General features: G+C 37.9%; 1 protein-coding gene across 1 annotated transcript in view; it reads right to left on the reverse strand.

Moving 5' to 3' along the window:
* The window catches only part of LOC127620718 (tight junction protein ZO-2-like), a 59,439-nt gene continuing 38,812 nt past the window's right edge, over positions 1-20,627 (reverse strand). The window contains 13 exon segments of the mRNA XM_052093919.1: positions 1-1,076; positions 1,079-1,163; positions 2,776-2,861; positions 3,918-4,265; positions 6,937-7,053; positions 8,832-9,053; positions 11,498-11,598; positions 12,017-12,227; positions 13,126-13,205; positions 13,611-13,706; positions 15,636-15,817; positions 16,431-16,650; positions 20,229-20,337. Coding sequence (XP_051949879.1) covers positions 993-1,076; positions 1,079-1,163; positions 2,776-2,861; positions 3,918-4,265; positions 6,937-7,053; positions 8,832-9,053; positions 11,498-11,598; positions 12,017-12,227; positions 13,126-13,205; positions 13,611-13,706; positions 15,636-15,817; positions 16,431-16,650; positions 20,229-20,337 — 1,941 coding nt within the window. The 3' untranslated portion in view covers positions 1-992.

Raw genomic sequence — 20,627 nt, forward strand, 5'->3', positions numbered from 1 at the left:
ATGTCAATATAGTTTATTTTATTTGGTGTAGTAAAGTGAAATGCCACAGTAGACCTGAACGTGAACGTCCAGTCAATATTCTCTCAGTGCGAGATCCTCACACAGTGGAAGCCATCAACAGGTTTTAGAAGCACTTTGAACCAATATGTGGCGGTAAAGCAAACCAACATAGAGTACAATCAAGCATGTTTAAAACATAATGTGGTGAGGTTGAAATTAGACAAACTGTGACAACAGCAATTCAAACACAAGTTATCAATCAAACCTACCAGCATCAACCTGATTTGTGAAGCATCCATTTGGAAACAATTCATTTCTCGTTGCTGTTGCTACATTGAGGATTATGGGTGAACGGCATACGGTTTTAAGGGTTTTGGTGTTGAACTTTTTCCCTGTTTTTCCTTGGAGCTGTAATCAGCAAAATATTGTCCAGAGGGCTGGATTGTCAAGTCCTTTTAACCTCCAATATTATTCATAAAGTAAAAGGCACTTCAAAACATTGTAACAAAATCCAGTGTATTGTCTCATACATCATATACACACATGATCATAAATGAAGGAATGCAAAGACAGTATAAACCTTAAAGAGTGACTTTTTAAGAGACCTTTTGCTTCATCAGGCTTATAAAAAGAAAGAGTAACAAAAAGCTGGCTTGTAGCACACAAAAGGTTTTCATGGAGTGATTCATGGCAAGAAGTTTCAGTTGCATTGCAGAAACTGAAAATTTGCATAGGCAAGATAATATGGTTCACAGATCAAACAGAGGAAACAAAACTGATGCAAATACTGTATATAAAAAAACAAGGATGAGAATAAAAGAATGAGATCCTATCCACACGGACAGAAAGTTTAACTTCTTTGAAGTGAAAAAGAAAGATACGTGTGGGAAACTTAAAAGCAAAGGGGCTTCGAAGTCAGCAGCAGTTTTGGTGCAAGGCTGGTGCAGCCCCAGTGGAATGGTGAAGCTGTGCAGTGAGCTGAGGCAGATCAACTACAGCTCTGTGTCCTGATACTGTTGTGTGTTGGTATAATAGCCACGCTTGGTCTGCTCGCCCAGTTGCTGCCGGAACTCCTCCCCGGCTCCTCGCTGGGGCCGAGTAGGCGGCTCTCTGTGTATGGCAGCTTGCAAGGAGGGGTCTGAGGCTCTGGTTGAGCAATGGAGCTGGATACAAACACAAAAGTGTTGAGAAAGGACACGGATATATGTCTGCAAGTTTTGTTCTCAACCAGGAGGCCATAAAATGCAATTATTTAAAATGACATTTTAATAATAAAATTCAAAGGAATACTCAAGGTTCATTACAAGTTAAGCTCAATTGACAGCATTTGTGGCATAATGTTGATTACTACAAAAAACATTTTGACTCATCCCTTCTTTTAAAAAAGCAAAAATCGAAGTTACAGTGAGGTGCTTTCAGTAGAAGTGAATGGGGACAATTTTTGGAGAGATTAAACTGAAATGTGAAGCATATAATATTGGCAAAGGCTATTTGCACCAAGTGTAAAAAGCATCTTCTTTGCATTAAGTTCAAATAGTGTTAGATGCTATTTGCACTCTAGTGCAAATAGAGGCAGACAGATACTCTTATAGTAACACCAAGGTTAGTCCATCAGGACTATATAGTTTCCACCAATACACATGGTTACTACAATATCACTACAGTAAAACCATGGTTAAATTTACACCCCAACCTTCACTGTGTCTCTTTTATTTATTACTATAAGTAGTATTATAGGAAATATTATAGAAGTAGCGACATGGGGAAAAGTATGTCAAAGGGTGGGATTCGAACCCGGATCTCCAGCGTGACAACACATACACATACTGTTGTTACTACAGCTGCATATGGGGGCGTAGTTTGTAGTAAAATTCTGTGTTTCTACCAGTCAATTGGAGCTCAAATAGTCCCTTAGTTATCCAATCTCATGTCTATCCCATTAACCAGTTTAATATCTCTGCCCAATTGTGTAAAATTAAAATATGACCACCTTCATTTGATTGGCGGTGGACCCCAAATAAATCTGTCGTGGCTGTCTTGAGCAGTGGTGGGCGGAGTTAGTGTAACCAGCCTCTGCCACCAAGATGGGCTGTTTGCACTTAGTAATAGACACCCTGGATAGTTTTTTAAAAGCACTTACATTCATTCTTCTGTTAAAACTCATGTATTATTTGAGCTGTAAAGTTGTTTAAATCATATTTTTTACAGTCATTACATAGTCATGGCAACGAAGTTGTAAATTTGGATATAAATTTACACAAAAAAGGTTAATCGATTTTATCACACTAAAATCATGTTAGCATGCATATTGTTTACATCTTGTGGCAATACTTTTGCAATAGTATCTTAATAGTTACAGATTGGCCCCATTCACTTCCATTGTAAGTCTCAAAAAGGAGGTGCAAGTCTAAATTTTTTTTGTAGAAATCAATATTATGCCACAAATGCTGTCTATCGAGCTTAACTTGTAATGAACGTGGAATATCCCTTTAATAAAGTATTTAAAAACGGCTACAAATCAAGATGTACGACATGTAATCAGACATATTTCTTATTTTAATTCAACAACTCCAACATCTTTTATTGTTTTTATAAGAACATACAGTTCTTGAATCTTGAATCACCAACAAATTGCAATTAATTCTTTTAGTCCATTGACACTCCTAGTTTCTATTAATTAAAAAAGTTTGAAAACAAGCAGCTTTGTGATCAATACAGCAGAAGTACCAGAAGAAATATCTTGAACAATGAGATCAATAGGTTATTGGTTTTTACCCAATAGGTTGTGGCCTGTTGTGGTCCAGTGTTTGAGATTTCATGGGGACAGCATAGATGTCTGGATGTTTCTGAGCAATTTCCAACTGAGAATACAGAGAATTTCAACATATTAGTATTACTTATAAGAATATTTTGACAGAAAAGGAATTTTAAACACTCCAGTTGTTAGCAACCCCATCAGGAGAGAAGGAGCAATAAAAAACTGGGCACATTATATATCACATTAGCCTCTACAAGTATGACCTGGTTTTAAATGCCTTGTTGCCACAGAGACGAGATACAATAAAATTGGATAAACTTAATTTACTAAAAACAACTAGCATTTTTGACACAAAAGTTAATTCATCGGTCTAAAACACTGTTTTAACCCTAACCCTAATAAAAACTGTTCCATTATCATTTTTTTGAATTTTAAGAAATGTTTGAAAATAAATGCAATTTTCATTGCATATACTGCCCTCAGCAATCTGTTGCCAAATGATGAAATAATTGTTGATTTTAACAGAGCAGATTATTTATTTTTTTAAATGCCACTGATTACGATCAAATTCAGACTGAAAACTGTGACTAAAGAGTTTTTGATTCACTATAAAGTACCGGCTCACAAGAGTCATTTATTTAGAAACTGTATTACACTGGTTGCAATGTAGATAAAAGCAAAACAAAAAACACTGTTCATGAGTCATTCGTTTGGTAATCAGACTTCACTTGAAGCACTGTATGTTGCAGCTGAAGATTCAAAAGAACTGACTCTTTATAGTCATTCATTTTGAAACCGTTAACAGACCTGAAAGTCACAAAAATCACGCAATTACGATATATATATCCAGTTCTGGTAACCAGTTCTGGTTCTCTGTTCCCAACCCTAGTCATCAAAATGTATTTTATTATGTGATGTTGGCACTAACTTTCTTATAGCTAATAGATAAAGGTAGCCATTTATGATTATCACTTAACATTTGTGTATTCATTCTGCCCACTGCCAACCAGTTGCCAGAGGATTTTGCTTGCCCTTAAAATATATTACATTTGTGTTGTTTCTCACCAACCCCTATCATATGCCTTCAGAAGACATGGAATTTGATGCACAAGTCACACAGACTACTTTTATGATACTTTTAGTGATGATGAAATCTCACCCTGGCATTCTGGGCCTCATGGAGCTCCAGGACTCTCTGTGACCGAGCAAAGTGATCCATCTGCTCAAAGGCCTTCACCTTGCCCAGGAATGATCTATGAGACGGATCCTCATGACTCTTCTCCAGGGGTTCATTGTCCCGTACTGGGGGGCTGTTTAGTAGGCCTCTGGAGCTGTGGGACACGAAGGTAGGTTTGAGTGGCGTGGGGGGTGGCAGGGGCTTGGATTTTGCAGGAGAGTCCTGGATGCGTGGGTGGTTGCTGCTCGCGGGGCTGCTTGAACGAGAATCGTAGTTTCGAGAGGGGTCGTATTGCCGCCGCGGCACCTCGCCTTGAGACAGCATTTTTACCTGAAAGACCATTTAATATGCAAGTAAAATTATGTCAAGAGCTTATCACATTACACTACTCTTTTCTTTCTATTTTTTTTAAATCCAGGATAAATGCCTGTTTTAACAACGTTTTACAAAAATTTTGAAAGGGGGTTATCATCACTTTTGTGGGTGACAAATGTATATAATGTGAAACAATGCAGCGCTAAATTGTTACGGAATTGTTTAACAACATCGGAAACAAATCTGAAACTGCCTCAGTGGTTCCCTCATTTAATATTATGCACTTTGTACCATAGCAGAAGCTATCACACACTGTACTTAGTTTTAAGGCTCTATTTTTGTGAGTGCACAAGCATAGTGCTACGCACTACGACCGTGCACAACATCTTATCCAATTTTCGTGGGAGAGCTAATTTTAAGTGCAATTTTCATGGAGCACAAACTGTGGGTGTATTGTATGTAAATGAAGTGAAGCAAAACACAATTTGCTATTTCCATAAGTATTAGATTGTTGCGCTAAGACATTTCAATACCACTCTTAACTCAGAGCAAAGCTCAAATTCAGTTCCTGCATTTGTAGTTTGGAGATTCCACCAGCAGCTGGTAATAAATAAAAAAACAGTCCAAAGTCCAAAATATAGTGGAACATCAAATTAAGTCCCTGACAATCACACACGTAGAAGATTTGAGAAGAAAAAAAAAATCACCAAAGTAGATCGCGCTGTCTTAAAGCCCAGGGCACCCCTGGGCAGTCAAGGGCCCCTGGGCACTGGCCCCATTGGCCCGGTCGGTAATACGTCCCTGCCTGGCATTCATCAAGGACGCAGTTAATGCAGCGAACGAACGCAAGTCCATATTTCTATTATTTTTATTAATTGTATACAGTCCATTTACACTACCAACTTCAAATGAATGTGCTATCTTTGTTTAAAGTATTAGTTCTTAAGGGAATGGACTATAAAATAGGATGCAGATGCTGGAATAACCGGAAAAGAACCTCAGAATTAAATTGCACTTGGTCCAGCCTTTTGCACGTTGCACGCATGATTTCACCAAACCCAATTGCGCCTGGACTTAGTGCATGCTTGGGTGAAAATACCAAAACTTCATGGCCAGACTTTGCACTTATGACTTAAGGCATTGCCTTACACATAACGTTTGCACTCTTAAAATAGGGCCCTCAGTCTCTAAAGAAAACTGTTCAAATTGTTCATACCAAATGCATTAGCTGGATACATGAAGAGGCTGTATTATTTGAGCAGGATGTTCTAGACGATTTAAGACAACCAGAAAAGATTGACATTTTCACAGATGGCCAAGCAGTTTTTAACGTTTTAACCACATAAATATTTACATAAGTATGTTAATTCAGGGTTTACAAATGTACAGTGTGAAATCTTGAATCTCGACAACCCAAGATTAATTGATAACCGAAGATAAAGTATGAACGGTGTGAAACACGCAACATTAAACCAGGGATACAATTAAGCCTGGATTAATAATTTCAAGTGTGAAAAGCCCATTAGAGGAAACATTTTATGAAATTGTCCCTCTATGGGTAACAAAAAATTATTAAATGCATGTGATTACATTGCGCAGCATGCTACCAAACACAAAAACAACAAAGGAACAACACTACCTACTAGTAAAATCTCAAATACCAATTGCTGCATTTATTTTTCAAAAAACACTGGTAAATGATAAAAACTACTTGCCACGAATGACAAATTAACATCTATTTTTTCATACATCAAGGTCATTGTTTAATGTCTGGCACAATTTATTCGAAATCAACTAGATTTTGACAGTTGCTTTCGAATAAACTCTAATACCTTGGCACAACACTGATTCTATTTTGACTCATACCACAATGTGACACTGAGCTGCTGCGAGAAGATTCTGAACTGCTGGAAAAATGGTTGCGCCAAATCAGACCGTTCTTCTGTGAAGCAGGGTGCAGTCAGGGGAAGAGTTATGTTATGTTATCATCTTTCAAGTTCAGAGTGATTGTATGCTCTTTAATGCAAAGTTTTGTGTCATCAAGTCCCTTAAAGAAGCATAGACAGGTATTCCACACTTAAAAATACATGATTTATAATAAATATTTTAATTTATTAAATACATTTATTTAAAATGTCCTTACTTCCTGACCTACTATTTCAAGAAATCTTCCCAGAAAAGACTACATTTTAAATACATATTTTTGTTTAAAAGTGCACTCAGTTACTTATTTGTTGATGCCATCTTAGTCTTACAATGGCACTTAGCGGCCTGGATGCAACATCATTTAAAATCAATAGTTTTCAGTTACAGATGCCATGGTAGAAATTCACTATTCACAGTCAGCAATTAAAGATTGATAACTTTAATCCATAAGGTGAAAGTGTCCAATAACAGGACGGTTACTGATATTAAGTGAGTAGTATATGACTCCAACATGGCAGCCCCATGAGGAGACCCTCTCTAATAAAACAGCTTTTATAAGGTTACTGATATGACTGGATTCCTCATCTCATGTCATTGTTCATTATTTAATACATATGTTTCAAAATAAGAGTTAAACTTTTTTAATGAGGAAAAAATACCTTTAAGGCTAAATTTAGTAAACTTTTACAGTTACACAAACAAAAAATTGTTTTCACAATTCATTTCACAAAAAACATTGAAGAGGATGACATTAGCTCACCTTCGCAGGGTCAGGCAGGAAGGTGGACATTAAGGGGGGACTCGACTCACTCAGCATCTCTCTGCTGCCCACCCTGCGGATACGACCTCGAATCTCTGGACTTGACTTCCTCAGGATCTGTGGAGCAAGCACGATTCAGAAAGATGGCAATGTATTCTTACATGCACACAGTAAAGCAAGCAAACAGAAGGGACTGTTTTGCCTTAACACATCCAGCCAGCATTAAAAAAGTTAGGCCAATAATGTAGAATGCTTTGGATTTAAATAATTCCTGCTATTTAAAATAATATATATATTTTTTAATTGTTATACATTTTAAACAGTAGTATGCCATATTGTTGTCACATGACCTCATCACGTTGCATATGAGTGGCGTCCAGTTATCTTAGGAACAGATTTTTTTATTTAATTTTGTGTAAATTATGCTAAAAATGACAACTTCTATAACTTCCAGTTCATTAGTGACTCTGGAATTGAAAGTCTAGTGCTTTGCATTGAGAAATATAATATTCTGTGCAGTATGCTCGGTTATATATGGCACATTTTGGAAAATATATCAGGTCATGCAGGTACTGAATGCATATAGAAAATGTGCATACTGTTCACAAAATACACACAATAGTATGTTAGTGTGCTATTCTGAATATAGCCAGAGTATTTTCAAGATTGTTGAATGTTGTAGTTCCAAAGTCAAACACAAGAGAGCAGAAGAGTCTGCTTTGTGCATTCTCAGGCGCACTAAATGTTTTGCCTTTTTTGTCAACTTTTGACATGTAAACTTGTTCTCATGCACTTCTTGCATGCAATGCATCCACCAAATTGTGCTGGTGTCTTATTCTCATTGAGAGGACGTGAGAAAGGGATACATACAGTGCATTTCCCTGCTAACTTGACCTCTGCCGTCTTTCGGACACAGCAGACTTTGTGCTGACCTATGCAACTGCGAGAGGTGCCGCTGCAGCAAGCATGTTTACTTGTGTAGATGCCAATGCGTATACAGCCTCTCAGCCCATCACTGTGGAAGATGCATGTGTCAGTATGCATGTGTGTCTCCTCGGGAGTAATTGACTCAAGCGTAAATGACGGCAGCTGATGGTGTTTTGGAATTAGTATCGAACAATGTGCATGTGGTGGAATCAGCCCAACATGTATCTAGGTGGGGCAGTGTGTATATCTACACGTTAATGTGTATGTTTTCAGGTGTGTGTGTGTGTGTGTGTGTGTGTGTGTGTACATGTACACTCTCAAGCCTTGCGTGGCATGTCCAGTTTAAAGTGGTGCTTGATTTTATGTGTCTGGCTTTAGGGACAAAAACATCCCTTTGGTGACATCTGGGAACGTCCTCAATTGGACAGATAACTCATAAATAAAATAAATGGTTTATAAAATTCTAAAAATGCAAAAAGTCTTCTTTTAGGGGTAAGATTAAGGTGAATGTTAGTCTGTAGTAATTCTAATTAGCATTATGGATAGTTATTGTCCATGTTAAAAATGTCAAATGGACTTTATTTTTTTAATCAACATAAATATTTTAGGTTAAAGTATATATATGTGTACAAAGGAAAGTGCATTTTTACTATTTTACACCTTTTTTTAACACCTTTTTGTCTTTCTGCCTTATTTTAAATGGTCAAAATTATCAAATTAATTTCTATAAGTACAAATATTCCATGCAGTATATCACTTCAGAAAATCTGCATGGTTAATAATTACATTTAAATTAGCAAAATGTTGTTTAAAAAAAAGTTTAAGATGGACATTAGCATGTCGTACCACATGACTTGTTAACTTCAAGTACTTCTAGTCAACTACCCTTATGTAAAAACAATATAATTCTACTGTATGTTGTTATTTAGCTAGGTAAATGTGTGTGTGTGTGTGTGAGTGTGTCTAACCTCCTCTGGCATGACTGGCTCAGAGGAGCGGCTAATGGCAGACACCCGCTGGAGGTTGAGCGGTTCATCCGTTTCGTTATCGGTGTTAGCCCCGCCCTCGTCCGCCGTGTCATCGTAGTCGCTGGTCAGCCGGCTGTCCATGCTAAGATAGTCAGCGCTCATTGCCGAGAGATATGACATGCGGTCGTCATGGAGATCAAGGTCGCCCTCTGTCCCGTCCAGCTAAAAGAGACACATGATGGATCTTGTGTACAGAGAGGAGTGAAAAAAAAAAAAACACAAACAGAAAAAAAGAACGAAAGCTGTAGAGCACCACCAAAGAATGATGAACAGTAAAAGCACAGAAAAAAATAGGAGGGATGACTACTAGAACTTCAGAAAAGGTACACATGCATTAGATAAACCATGAGTTTAACTACACACTTTTTATTGTCTTCCTGTTTTCCAGCAGAAAACTTCGAAACAACTTAATAATAATAATTTAAAACAAATTACATTTATTTGAGCAGTCTCGTTTACAGAGAAATCTAACAAATGTACTGTTACTTGTTTAAGTTTATGCTTAAAACAAGAAAAACTATTTGCCAAACTTAATTCAAAGAGCAAAAAGTAATTTTTCTTACCTAATAGGCAAAAAGTTGTTTGTTTCAAGCATGCTACATTTGGTTAGATTTGTCTAAAAATGACTAATATCTTACGCCATTCTGGTTCTCAACATAACTTGTCTTTTTTAAGGATGTTTTGATATTTTTACTGGAAAACAAGACAAAAATACAGAGTAAGAAGTGTAGATAAACCACCAGTTTAGCTTTAAGGCAAATGTTGAGGAAAACTGGGAAAGATAAAGTGGGAAAATGTGAATGAGGGCGTCTTAAAAGTAAAGAAATGTCTTAAAATGTTGTGTTAAAGGGATAGTTCATCCAAAAATAAAAGTTCTCTTGTCATACACTCATCTTTCTTTCTTCTAGTGAACACAATGAAGATTTTTAGAAGTATATCTCTATAGCTCTGTAGGTCCTTTCAATGCAAGTGAATGGTGGCCAGATTTTGAAGTTCCAAAAATCACATAAAGGTAGCATAAAAATTATCCATACGACTCCAGTGGTTTAACAGATGTCTTTACGTGAAGCAGTCACTTTGGTTGAGAAACAGATCAATATTTCAATCCCTTTTTACTACATATTTCCCCTTTCACTTTCAGAATGTGCAGGTGAAAATGGAGAATTATAGTAAAAAAGGACTTAAATATTGATCTGTTTCTCACCAACACATATTATATAGCTTATATAGCCACTAGAGTCATATTGATTACTTTTATGCTGCTATTATGTGATTTGTGGAGCTTGAAAGTTCTGGTCACAATTCACTTGCAGATTTACAGAATCTGAAATATTTTTCGAAAATCTTTGTTTTTGTTCTGCAGAAGAAAGTCATACACATCTGGGATAGCATGAGGGTGAGTAAATGATGAGAGAATTTCCATTTTGGGGAGAAACATCCCATTAAGAGAAAGTTGGGTTGCAGAAGGGTAGGGAATTGAGAACTGGTTCTTAATCCAAAAATATTCTGGAACTGAATGATTTTTATGATGTTTTAGGGGTGTAAATATTTGTAGGGACAATGATTAAATTCAATTACGATTCTTTACCTAACGATTCTGATACATCTTGAAATCTGAAATTTGATCATGATTTGATTCGATTATTTTAAAATGATTCATATTATTAAAAAAAAAAATTGGGTTCTAAGTTTTTACTGTACATTCTTTATTTATCTTAATTTAGACAGCACAGACACGCACCAGACTTGAGCACTAGTGTCACAGATGCATTTAGGACCAAGGAGGCTTGGCTTTTGTGTGGCTGCTTATATAATCAGAAAAATAATACTAATGTTACAAACATTATAGATCTAATATTGATAAAGGATAATATAATGCAACATAATGGCTTGATTCAAACACAGACACAAACAGACGGTAATGTAAACCATGGAATAAGCGTTACAGACTTGCATATCATGTAACGTTAACATTTATTGCACAAATATTTACAAATAAAATATAGAAAAGGCCCGTATAAATCAAGCAGCATCATAGAATTAGAAACTATCTATTAGTAGCATATAAAAGCGGTTTTACATGTTATGTTGCACCTACAAGTTTCCTATTGATTTTCAATGAGAGCGGCGGCAGAACGGATGCGGCGTAACTTGTCAAGCATGTTTACGAGAATGTTTTATCTTTTTGCGCCTGCCACGTGTCAATGACCAACCATAGGTAACTTTAATCAACCAGCATTTAGCTTTAAACAGCTTAGTTCCCTTAGGAACTGTCTGAAATCGCTCCCTATTCCCTATATAGTGCTTTATGTGTCATTCACTATAAAGAGGGTGAGTGAACGAGTGGGTGATTTTGCTCATTCACATATATTTAGGCCGTGTTCTATTTGTGGTTAAAATATTTAATTGAGAAATTATGCATTTTATGGAGATATAATGCAATTTAAACAATTGAAGAAAGCGATGACAATTAACTTACTTTGGTCAAATAATGACACAGAAACTGTAGAACCAGAATGGTTTAATTCTTTATGATTCCCATCCCTAGATTGTAGTAAGAGTGGAGAGGTGGTGGAGAACTATACAGTATTGTCCATTCTTTTTACCTTCCCCTCGGAAACCCATACAGCGTGGGTCTGCTGGTCTCGTATGGTATCCTTCAAACTGCCGTACCAGGCATCATTAGCAGAGTTCAGATCGATAACAGCTAACAGACCAAAAGTGTAGGGAGAGAAAGAGAGAGAAAATCGAAACATTTCAATCTGGGTCAACTGCTCTCAAGTTTAACTTGATCTATTTATCTCGCTATGTTTCCATCAGCTCCTTTAATCATTTGCTGATTTTCCACTGGATGTTGAACATAAATCTGCATCAAAATCCATTTTCATTGATATCCACCAACCACTACATTTGATAGCTTCTCTTTACTGCACTTTGTATTTCTTTACAATAAACAGCATCACACTATAATCAGTGAAAGACTTAATACTAAGACTGTAAATCTAGCGTTACTTCTGTACAAAATTATTAACAAAGCAAAAAAAATCAATGCCCCTGACCCATATGTCAATCCCTTAATAAAGAATCGCTCCACCTAAATGCATATCTAAAGGCCCAGGACTGACCGGTGAAAAGGTGAGAGCATGTTTTCCTGAGCTTCAGAGCCTGGTCGTAGAGTTTGCGAGCACTGCGGTTAGAGCTGGGAATAACTCGCTGTCTCATTGCCTTAATGCCGTGTTTGCTGTCCGGGTTGAAGAAGATGACTATGGGGTACCACTGCGTGTAGTTCAGGGTGTCAACAGCTTTAGGGGTGACATCCAGGAGGGCGTGTTTGTCCTGCGAACAAGATAGGTATATTTAATTTAACAAAAACAAAGATGTAATTTCAGTCAGTAGACTTACATGCACTTTAAAAGTTTTTTTAGTCAGTGTAAATTGATAATACATGTTTTTTAAATGTCATGTAAATGTTTTAGTCCGATTGAAATCAATATTGGCTTTGGTGTTGTGCATACATTCTGGTGATGTGAATTAAAACTAAAAGCTCAGTAAACAGTCAAAGTAGGTTTTTAATTCACATTTGAGTGATTTTGAGAACAAAGTGTTCAGTTTACCAGAATTATAAAATAAAATAACTAATTCTCTCCACAAATATCATGACAAAATATTTAACCCCTAAAGTCAATAATTTGTGGAGCATCCATTGCCCTTAATAACATCAAATAAATGTTTCAGGTAAGAGTTCTCAGGCTTTGGACTCTCGATTGTTGTTTTTTTTTTTTTTTTACACATTTCTCATGAGCAAAAGCTTCCCACTCATTAACATTCTTTGATTTCTGTGCGACCACTGCTTGGTGCTGCCAGCTTTGTCTATTGGAAATTAAAGTGCCTTGGAAATGTACTTTTAGCCATGGCATTTCTTGTGTAGTGAAATAATCTCCTCTATTAGCTTTTGTGAGAGCTTATTTTTAATTGCATTTTTTTGCATAAAAATACATTTTGGCTTATGACACTAAACTTACATTTTGAATACATTTGATAGCACTTTTTTTGACACTTGACCTTTATACTTGGACAGACGATGAAGACTAGCTTAACTACACAAAAACCCACTGTAGCTCAGTTATAACCAGCGGTGTAAACACTCTTAAATGTTTAACTTTTATACAAATTGTAAATTTAAATGATTAACTTACAAATAGTTTGGGTGTGTGTGTATATACTGTGCAATTACCTGTTCGATGAGCTGTCGAATTGTGTTTAGACGAACCACACCAGACGATTTTTCTGACCCCGCGTCTTTGGGTTCTGTTTCTGATGTGCCAATGGATGAAAAAAAGTATAGAATAAATCTATAAATATTCATAGTCAAAAAACATGTATAATGCAACATATTACACGAGACACAATTTTCAAAACATAGAAAAGTAATTTTTTTATGAGCTTTTAAAATGTTGGAATTTTAAATTCTTATGCAGCAGTAACCGTAGACTTTGTGTTCCAATGACCTCCATTTACTGGAGCTATTTTGACTTTTGTCATCAAAAATGTATGATTTATTATTATTCAAAACAGAAGCCCTGGAGCATGATGTCATCATATACTGTAGCCAATATTCATTACAGGGTCCAAAATATTTTTGCATGTTTAAAATCCAGTGTGACTGCCCCTTAAGACATTATTGACGGTACTGCTGTAGAGACGGTAGCATTGACTCACTGGCGACTACAAACTCATCTGGGAGCTCTGTGGCCAGTTTGTCACTGGCAGCATCAGCGATTGGTCCAAACAGCACCACTGGCCTTCTGAATCCAGCTATGGGAGGAAAAAAACAAGGTTTAGAACCAGGATTTCAAAGCAGAGTAAATACAATCATCTTTGCTAATGACCAAAATACAAAATGGGTTACATTATATACTCTATAAGCCATTTAACTAGGAATTAGACAAGAATTAAAGAGACAGAAAAGTTATGACTGATGATTTGAAAAAGACTTTTGGCACATAAATCAAGACAAACATAATGGGTAATTTTTTTTATTATCAGTAACAGTGTCTCACACATCCCTCTAGGATCAGCTCATTTTTCAAATGTATTCTAATTTTCTCTACTGTCTGTGTGGGTATGCAGAGACTTGTATTAGCGGTAATTGAGAAAGGCAGGCCTGCTCAGACATGTGACTAATGTCATTGCTTTATTGTTAATTCTGTAATCAATACAGGCACTAAGCGATAAGTACATTAAGATGAGTTCGCCACCCACTGTGTCAGTTTAACATGGTGAAATATTCCTGCTGTAATGTATGTCACCCCCCTTTCTCCACAAAGTGTACAGAATAGACTGAATCATTAGACTAATGCCACTTTGTGTGCCAGCGTGACACAAAACTGGTCATAAATGATCCAGTCCATTATTTTACCAAACTGATTATAGTGGTTTCAATTATATATATATTTATAATGTATATTTTTCTATTTCACCCAGCCACACACACACAAACACCACAACATTAAAACCACCTGTCTAATATAGTGTAGCTCTCCCTCATGCCACCAAAACAGTTCTGACCCATCGAGGTATGGACTCCACAAGACCTCTGAAGGTGTCCTGTGGTATCTGGCACCAAGACATTAGCAGAAGATCCTTTAAGTCCAGTGAATTATGAGGTAGGACCTCCACAGATCAGACTTGTTGGTCCAGCACATCCCATAGATGCTCAATCGGATTCAGACCTGGTGAATTTGGAGGCCAAGTCAACACCTTTGTCATGTTCCTCAAACCATTCCTGAACAATTTTTGAACGTGGCAGGGTGCATTTTCCTGCTGAAAGAGGCCACTGCCATCAGAATACAATTACCATGAGGGGTGTACGTGGTCTGCAACAATCTTTAGGTAAGTGGTACGTGTCAATGTAACATCCACATGAATGCCAGAACCCAAGGTCTCTAAGCAGAACATTACCCAGAGCATCACACTGCCTCCGCCGGCCTGCCTTCTTCCCATAGTGCATCTGACTGGTCTGTGGCTATGCAGCCCCATACGCAGCAAGCTGTGATGCACAGTGTGTTCTGACACCTTTCTATCATGGCCAGCATAATGTTTTTCAGCAATTTGTACTACAGTAGCTCTTCTGTGGGATCGCGACCAGACGGGCTAGCCTTCGCTTCCCATGCGCTTCAATGAGCCTTGGGCGCCCTTGACCCAGTTGCTGGTTCACTGGTTGTCCTTCCTTGGACCACTTTTGGTAGGTACTAACCACTGCACCCCACAAGACCTGCCGTTTTGGAGCTGCTCTGACCCAGTCGTCTAGCCATCACAATTTGGCCCTTATCAAATCTCAGATCCTTACGCTTGCCCATTTTTCAAGCTTCCAACACATGAAATTCAAGAACTGACTGTTCACATGCTGCCTAATATATCCCACCCCTTTACAGGTGCCATTATAAAGAGATAATAAATGTTTTTTACTTCCTGTCAGTGGTTTTAATTTTGTGGCTGATCAGTGTAAATATTGTATAGAATACCATATAGAATTAGTACAAAATTAGGGCTGTCAATTCATGATTAAAAAAAAAAAATCTTATTACATGGCCTACAGTCCACAGCAATCCATTTGACTAATAATCGGTCCAAGGTAGTTCACAAAGGTCACATTCTTGTATTCCCTTGTAATTCATTCTTTCTTAATGTAAACATGCAAGATAAAGAAATTTGGCTCACAGTTTATTGGTTAGTAAATCCTACCTTCTCTGAGCAACACCCTCTCGTAAGCGGGGAATCGAGTGGAGACGGCAGCAGAACTCTCCTCTCGGCTCTTTCGTATGTCTTTCTTCTTGGCGGCCCTTTGACCGCGCAGCCTCCAGAAGTCAGCCCTGTCACTTCCTGAGCCTTTATGTGTGTTCTGGACATTAGCCATCTGCTCCGCTCTGATCAGCATTGGACCAAGAGAAATGAGAGTGGAAAAAAATAATTACGAAAACTGAGTCTCATTCACTACTAATTACTTACTAGTTGCGTACTTGTGCACATTTTTCGTCAAATTCACAACAGGTGTGAACGCACATAATTAGTTTTTTCTTTATTCTAATTTTGATGAAACCAGATTATTTTACAGTAAATGAGGAGTGTTAATTAGCATAATACACAAGCAAATCACTTCTGTTAGATCTTTCCGCACAACCTCTCCTATACAGCCATTTATCACTTTCTGCAAACATATCTGCTAAAGATGTGCTCTTGCTTGAGAGCCTTAAATGTTACGTTTACATAATTAATTGCATAAATAAGTCTTGTTTATCCTTTTTACTGACTTTCTGTAACATTCCAATCCCATCTGAATCGGTACATGAACTGAAAGATGTACTATACAAAGAACTGAACTCTAATGCTGTTTAGAAAACCAATCCTGCACAAATAGCTATGCTAAAGTTGCTTTCACTAGTGAACCTTCCAAAAATGCCAAGACAAATCAACATCCCCTTTTCTCTCAGATAATTCTTTACAACCAAACAAAGACTGTCCACTCTTCTCCTTTCTTACCTGCTCTTGTTGGGAATAATGCCCTTCTCCAGCAACTTGTTGTCTTTCCCCAAGCGGACAGCCAGCCAGTTTCCCAACTTGCCGTCGTATAATGTGTCCACCACTTTGAAAATCTCCCCTCTGGAGAAGGCGAGACCCTGAGGCAGCTCCTTCTCGAACTCGAAATGGGTGCGGATAAAAAACGAGTCCCCTCGACCGGACACCAAGATTTCTTCATAAACTAGGGCACAACACAGAGACTTAAGCTCACAAACATGTCTTTGAGTCATTTAGAAGCAGAAGTTTGTAAACTAGAGTAGTATGCTCTTGTAGCTCAACTGGTAGGGCATGGCACTATGTTATAAGCATTCTGATAAATATATCCCTTAAATGCATTTCAAGTTGCTTTTGATAAAGCATCTGCCAAATGTGTAAACTTAAGTTATGTATAACACTGGGACTTTTGGACTCACCACATAAAATCTTGTCTATTTTGCATCTTATTCTGGTCACAAACCACCCACTTGGACAAGAAAAGACAGGCCTTACCAACATTTAAAACAACCAACCGTGTTGTGTTTTTTTTCCCTTTCATTCCCATTTAGGGGTTGGTAACTCAAAACAACCTAAATAGAGGTCATACAGGTTCATTTTGACTTTATATTTTTTTTGTCCTTTTGGAAAAGAGCTTAATGAATATCTTTCAAAAAGTCTGCTTTTGTTTTCCACTGACAAAATAAGAGCATACAGATTTGGAACTATTCATTAAATGTTAAGTAACAAACATTATCTCTCGTCTTAAATGTCATTTAAACTTTCTGCCATTTGTGAGTTTTAATCTGATAATGTTTAATTTAATTCATCACTCATTAAAAAAAATGTATATGAGGATGTAAGAGTTCCATGGAAAGAGTTTCATTAGCTCCTCTGTGCACTGCTTAAAACTGTAAAATTGACAGGCAACTTCAGTTTGATTTTCTCTCATATTCTGACTCCGGATACACAGGGTCATTCAAGGATAAATCATATTGCGGTCAGATTTCCTGTAGTGGCTCTGTTACCCTCTTGATTAAAGCTCTGACACTACATCTGTCTCAGCTCACATTAAATGACCTCAGAAAGCGGCAGCCCTCATTTTCCCATGAGACATCCAACCACCCACAACAAGAAGAGATTTAGACAAAGTGAGAGGCTTAAAGACAAAGACAGAAAGAGAGTTAGAAGGATGGCATGACAGTAGACGAAAATGAATAGAGCAGAGAGATCCGTGGAAGGATAGGACGACAGCAGAGGTCAGTGCTGCTGAAATCTTGTGATGAGATTGGTGGTAGGGGATGGAACTAGTTTTTGGTCGGATGTAAAGTCTCTACCTTGACAGCACCAATAGTTTAGAGATCCCTTATAGTGATAATATATCAGGCAGATAAATTGGCTGATACAATAATTGCAAACTGGCCAAATATCTGCCTATTTATCGGCCGGGCTGGTGTAATGGTCTATAAGGCCGTGTGTCCACCAAAGCGCCGGCATATTTTTTCAATTGTTTCCAATGGGTGTGCCACATATTTAAAAAAGCCAGCAGCGTGACAAGGTGCTGAGCGTATATTCCTTGCTGAGTGCTGCGCACTTGGCATTTTCTCTGGTCACTGAGAGTTGAAAAAAGTTCAACTTCGGTTAAAATGCAGCACTCGTCGCTGTCCAATCACAGTGGAGGAGGGGTGGGACAAATAACACACCAACCAACCGTCACATCTTACTTGTACAATGACTGAACAACAATGGAGAAATTTGCTGGTCTCTGAGTATTCATGTCTGTACCAGATGACATTCCTGGACTACCACAATTTTAATATGAAAAATAATGCTTGGAGGAACATTACGTGCTTCAGCCTTCCCTTCATCCAGAGCAAGTGCCAGAGAATGTACTCTACCTTGTGCCGACATTTTTACATTCACTACTTGTTGATAACACAAATTATCTGCGAAATGAGGTACTTGCAACACATTACTTCCACGGCTATTCCGTATCATAGCAACCAAAGCGTCTCAGCTGAAAAAACGCTGTGCCTCCAAAGCGCTCCTAGCTGGGCATTTCCAGAAAAGCACCTGGCATTTTCAGCTGGCAAGAAATACTTGCCTAACTATTAGGGATGTACAAAACTACACATTAACTAGTTGGTGGGTTGTCTTAAGATCTAGTTGGTCTTAAGAAAGTCCTTTATTTCAGATCCACCAGACCCCAAATAGGTGTGTTTCTTTTAGCAGTTTTTTTTTTACTTTTCTTTTTATACCAAGGACCCCAAAAAATGAGGATCCTGTTTGATTAAATATTTACTTTTAATTAAGTTGACAGAGTATCTTTAACCACCCATGTTAGATGTATAAATCTAAAGGGAATTTGTTTTTGTTTTTACACTTTTTTTCTCAAAAATTGTTTGTGGAACTCCTTGCACCTCCCTAAGGCCTTTTGGGGGTCCTCGAATCACTGTTTGAAAACCCCTTAGAGCAGGTGTGTCCAAAGTCCAGCCAGTGGGCCATCTGTGGCCCTCCGACTGCTCTGATGCGGCACTTGAGAGATTTTAGAAATAGAACAGAAATTGTCCCACTATGGAGAAATTATAGGAAATTCATACTCTGGACACTGGATGTTGCTAACACGTACAGCCACTATTCACAGCACATCGTCTCCACTCGTGGGTTCTGTGCTGTCGCCACCAGCTTCATCCACTGGCAGAGTTCAACTGGAGTTTGAAATGCTCCTTATTTCCTAAAGTTCATTGCGCAAGTCACTTAAAAACAGCACGTTTGTCCGATTAACAAATGGGTCAACTGTAAAATCTACCAAGAGCCAATAATATGCACATTTTCTGTTATATTTAAATATTTTCCATGAATTTGGACAGTGTTTTGGAAGAAGGTGCAGTATCTAATTCAATGGCTTAAGGCCTAGGTATATTTCGTTTTTCACGTTCCGGATCGCCTCGTGCCTGGTCAACTGAATAGGAACTCGTTCGACGCATGCGCAGTACAGTCAATGGCCAGCGCATGTGCAGACAATGAGCACCACGTGCGCAAGTCAAGAAAATCTAGGCGCCACATGGTTAAGCATACATACTGTGCATGGAAGGATCAGCAATGCACACACCCGAAAGTTTACTTTGGCCTTCAGTCTCGTGGAAGTTCCAGCACAGCTAAAGTCGTTACAGCATCTTTAAGGCACACAACTGCATGGCTTACAAACATGAAGTCAAGATTTTTGCATGTCCCTGGAAGGCAATCCCTGGAAGAGCCAAAACTGGCTACAACTGTTTGTACTGATGAGGAACGAACCGGGGCTTCTCTACAGGCTGTGTGTGTGTGTGTGTGTACATAGGGGGAGGGAAAGACAGATACAGAGAGAGAGAGCTTTAGAGTCAATCACCTCTGTTAAAACTTTCCAAATTAGAAATGAATTATTTCAGACAATAGTTGCATTTTCTATGTATTTCTTGTGTTTAATAAAGTATTAAGGCATTAGTTTAGCAACATGCTAATCTCAGTCTCTAGTTGCTGCCCATGAACATTCCCAAGTCCCTTATGGGGTAAGGATGCTGCCTTAAAAGGTAGTCGCATATGTAGTGTAGACAGCGAGTCAGCTTACTAGGTTTTAGAACAGAGCCATAGAATTGTGCAAGTGCACCAACTGGCCCTGCTGCATTTTAGCCCAACTCAGTGGACAGGAGGAGGGGGGGTTTCAGGGCTTGCATTTTCCCTCAGGTAAAATGTGTGTGTGTGTGTGTGTGTGTGTGTGTGTGTGTGTGTGTGTTCTCTTGCTCTCACCCTCAGTTTTATTCTGTGCCAGAATAGTCACAACCTCTCCCCGCGGGATCTCCAGTAGGAACATCACTGCCTCTTCTCGCACAATGCCCCGAAAGTCAATGTTATTCACCTTAAGGGAAAGACAGAAAAACACCCACGGTTGGAAAGGAAATGTGGCAAATGCATATCAAATTAAAAAATGTTCTGCTTTTGCGGTTTCAAAATAAATTTATGTTGTAAATTTAATAATGAAGTTTTAAGTATTGTAAAAAAAAAAATATCTTATTGAATGGTCATGTACCGGTAATGGAAAAGAGAATTATCCTGTTTTGAAATTTAAAACTATTTGGACAAAATACAGCACCCAGATTATTTATGAAAACTATGCTGCAAAGAAAGCCATTCAGAAATGCTTATGGT

Source organism: Xyrauchen texanus, chromosome 27 (genome assembly GCF_025860055.1).
Source record: "Xyrauchen texanus isolate HMW12.3.18 chromosome 27, RBS_HiC_50CHRs, whole genome shotgun sequence".
NCBI lineage: Eukaryota > Metazoa > Chordata > Actinopteri > Cypriniformes > Catostomidae > Xyrauchen > Xyrauchen texanus.